This window comes from Lolium rigidum, chromosome 3, assembly GCF_022539505.1.
Source record: "Lolium rigidum isolate FL_2022 chromosome 3, APGP_CSIRO_Lrig_0.1, whole genome shotgun sequence".
Classification (NCBI taxonomy): Eukaryota; Viridiplantae; Streptophyta; class Magnoliopsida; order Poales; family Poaceae; genus Lolium; species Lolium rigidum.
Window position 1 is genome coordinate 357,856,236 of NC_061510.1, and position 3,342 is coordinate 357,859,577.

Here is a 3,342-nt window from a genome sequence, read left to right on the forward strand (position 1 = left end):
GATCCGGAGGAAAAGGATAAGGCACGACAGCGACGGGTGGCCCGCTGACATCCCGGCCCCACTCCGACGAATCTCTTTCTCTCCCCCGACGCCATAGGTTTCATATTCCGGCGGGCCCGCGGCATCCTCTCCCAGGCCGCCACGCGTCCGGCCCTTTTAGCCCAGTCCACACGTCGCACAAAGCGAGACTCTGGCACGTGGGGCCCTCCGCGTGCGCCCTCTCATCGCCGCGGCGAGGTGGCTGCTTGGATTGGACTGCCGTCCTTGCCGCCTCCGCCTCCCACCGCCGGGCAGCGCGGCTATAAAGCCCCCCGCCTCCACTCGCTCCACCTCCAAGCAAAACCACACCACACTTCTACATCCTTCCTCCTCCTTCCTCCAACCTCCCGAAGTCCCGATCCATCCGGCCCGAAACCCGCTGTTCAGTTTGCGAGATTACGCACGAGCATCCGATTCCCAAGCCAGCCGAAGGATAGCTCGGTCGGCGCCGCCACGTTCTTTCTACCCGTGATTCGATTCCATCTCCATCTCCCCCTATTCTTCCGGCCGGCGAATCTCGCTCGAGGAGCAAGAGTCCATTTTTAGCACGGTGCCAGCCGATCGATCCCGTCCCGAACTCGGTTGCCGCGCACCATCGTTGCTCACCCGCCCGCCACCACACCCACGCGCGCGCGCAAATCCACGAGGACCCAGCGGGATGGCCGGGAGCATGCAGGCGGCGGAGGCGGCGGGCAGAATCAGCGCGCTGCTCTCGCTGCTCGCGCTGCGCCGGATCCTCGCCGTGCTGCAGCCCCTCGCGCTGCTCCTGCTGCTGCCGCTCCGATGGCGCGCCGCGCAGCGCCACGGGGACGGCTCGACCTCATCGGCAGGCACGGCCGACGCGCCGTCCTCCTCCGCGGCCAGCAGCGGGAAGAAGGGCAAGGCGTCGGCGGTCGTGCTAAGGGTGCCGGCCGGGTCGCCCATGGCCACCGCGCGGCGGCAGGCGCTGGCGAGGCGCGAGGCGGCCGTGCGGCGGGCGAGGGAGGCTGGGAGGGAGTACGAGCTCGTCCCCACCGCGCGCGGCGAGACGCTCTTCACGCAGTGCTGGTGGCCGCACGGCTCCTCCGCCGTCAAGCCCAGGTGAGAGAGAATCAAATCAACGGCTATGGAGCTCCCAAATTTTGTTCTCTGTTTTCTTAAACATCCAAAAAAAAAAAAACGGTGGCCTCTGTTGTTGGCTTGTTGCCGTACTGATCATGGTTTGTCCTTGTTCGGTGATGCAGGGCGATTGTTCTGGTCATGCACGGGTTGAACGAGCACAGGTGAGAATTCGGTCCCGTTCATCTCTGCTCAAATTAGCTGCGCGCGGCTTTGTTTGTTTGGGCTGGTAGCTGATCGTTCGTTGGGGATTGATTTTGCAGTGGGAGGTACGATTATCTGGCCAAGCGGTTGAACGACATGGACGTCAAGGTTTATGGCATGGACTGGACCGGTGAGCTTCTGCTGCAGTTTCCCCTTGCTTAATCTGATTCTGTTTGCTTACATCTTTATAAGAGAGTTGTTTGCTTAAAGCTTAGTAAATGATAGTACTTGGAATTGCTTGACGGCAACGGCTAAAGCATATTTATATATGGAAGCATGAAAGTGACTAAGGTGTTGAAATTTCGTGTACGTTTCTCCCGTACTTAATTAAGGAGACTTATGAATGAATCTGAGCATTTGAGGAGCTCTATGATGTTCTTTTCCCCAAGGATTTGTAGTACACAACTCAAATCATCTTTTTAGTAAAAGATTACCCAACGTCCCTATCGAGATTTTTCCTTTATGTTTACATGTTAAAATTTGGAACTCATTTTGGCACCAACAATGGGACTTTTGTTGACTCTGAACATCAAGATACTGCTAATGTGCAACCATGTTACCTGTATTGTTTTTAGGTAGACCATGAGATAGTATATTACTTCTATTTGAATGCAAATGAATTGCAAGGTTGTAATAGGATTTGCTATGAATTGTAGATTCATATATCCTGTCTGACCTGTAGATTTTGCTGTGATACAGGCCACGGTGGAAGTGATGGTCTTCATGGATACGTGCAGTCCCTCGACCATGCCGTCCAAGACATGGTATAAAGAGCGTTTCAGTGCTTTGGTTTTGTCTGAAATCAGCCGTATAGAATCTTATCTAAAAGAATTCTGTTGTTCAATCTAGAAAATGTATCTGAAGAAAGTCTCGGCTGAGAACCCCGGTGTCCCATGCTTCTGCTTCGGGCACTCAACTGGCGGAGGCATCATTCTCAAGGCTGTGCTTGATCCGGAGGTCAATGCTCTTGTTAACGGCATCATCCTGACATCGCCTGCTGTCCGTATCCAGCCTGCCCACCCCATCGTAGAGGTATATATACTGTTTGTCGAATGCAGATTAACATCTTCGGAAAGAAACTGCGTTTTGCAGACTGGACAGTATGGCTGAAACAATCACTGACAGTGTATTTTCTGTTCTCCGCTGCAGGCACTTGCCCCAGTTTTTGCACTGATCGCGCCGAGGTACCAGTTCGCGGGCTCGAGCAAGAACGGGCCGGCGGTGTCGCGCGACCAAGAAGCCTTGAAAGTGAAGTACTCTGACCCGCTGGTGTTCACCGGCTCCATCCGTGTCAGGACGGGGTACGAGATCCTCCGGCTGACCTCCTACCTGCAGCAGCACCTCCACCGGATCACCGTGCCGCTGCTGGTGTTGCACGGCGCCGACGACATGGTGACCGACCCCGCCGGCTCGAAGAGCCTGCACCGGGAGGCCTCGACGCCGGACAAGTCCATCCGGCTTTACGACGGGCTGCTCCACGACCTCCTCATCGAGCCTGAGAAGGAGGTGGTCCTCGGCGACATCGTCGACTGGCTGCGCCCCAGGATCTGATCTGACCACGCCGCCTCAACTAGGCTGTGCGTGGGAGCGGCGATGCGTCTCCCTTACTGGTGACGACGCAATTTTTGATCGTCCGCGCGTCCTTCCTCGGTGGCGTCGCGGCCGGCGGTGGCGGCGCGAGCGCGGTGAAGCTTAGTAACTTAACTTACCTGGGGTGTCGGTGGGTTCTGTGGCTGAATTTGGTCGGCCTCCCAGCGGTGTCCCGAGATATGTTCTTGACCCATGTCCTGTTTTTGCCCGCTAGCTAGGGTGTGGGTGCTCATTGCGTACCTACAGTAAGCTTAGTGTTCGTTCATGTCGCCCTGCGTGGTGCACAATAATGGCGTAGACGCCTCTTCTCTCCTCCAGTTCCCTCCCACGAGATTGAGGGGACATTTTCCGTCGCGGTTCTAATCAGAATCGGCGGCAGAGTTGATTAATTTTGCATGAAATTTTTGCCTA

General features: G+C 56.0%; 1 protein-coding gene across 1 annotated transcript; it reads left to right on the top strand.

The window, feature by feature from the left end:
* Positions 1-348: 348 nt before the first annotated feature.
* On the top strand, positions 349-3,342 carry LOC124704127 (monoacylglycerol lipase-like). The gene is made up of 6 exons (XM_047236365.1): positions 349-1,119; positions 1,263-1,301; positions 1,401-1,471; positions 2,041-2,105; positions 2,191-2,373; positions 2,491-3,342. The coding sequence occupies exons 1-6, from the start codon at positions 698-700 to the stop codon at positions 2,890-2,892; spliced, it is 1,182 nt and encodes a 393-aa protein (XP_047092321.1). The 5' UTR covers positions 349-697; the 3' UTR covers positions 2,893-3,342.

What these genes read in the sequence shown, in the direction of transcription:
- LOC124704127 (XM_047236365.1), top strand. Translation starts at nt 698, where the DNA reads ATGGCCGGGAGCATGCAGGCGGCGGAGGCGGCGGGCAGAATCAGCGCG. An exon ending in TCCTCCGCCGTCAAGCCCAG is followed by an intron (nt 1,120 to 1,262) that starts GTGAGAGAGAAT and finishes TCGGTGATGCAG; the next exon opens with GGCGATTGTTCTGGTCATGC. An exon ending in CACGGGTTGAACGAGCACAG is followed by an intron (nt 1,302 to 1,400) that starts GTGAGAATTCGG and finishes TTGATTTTGCAG; the next exon opens with TGGGAGGTACGATTATCTGG.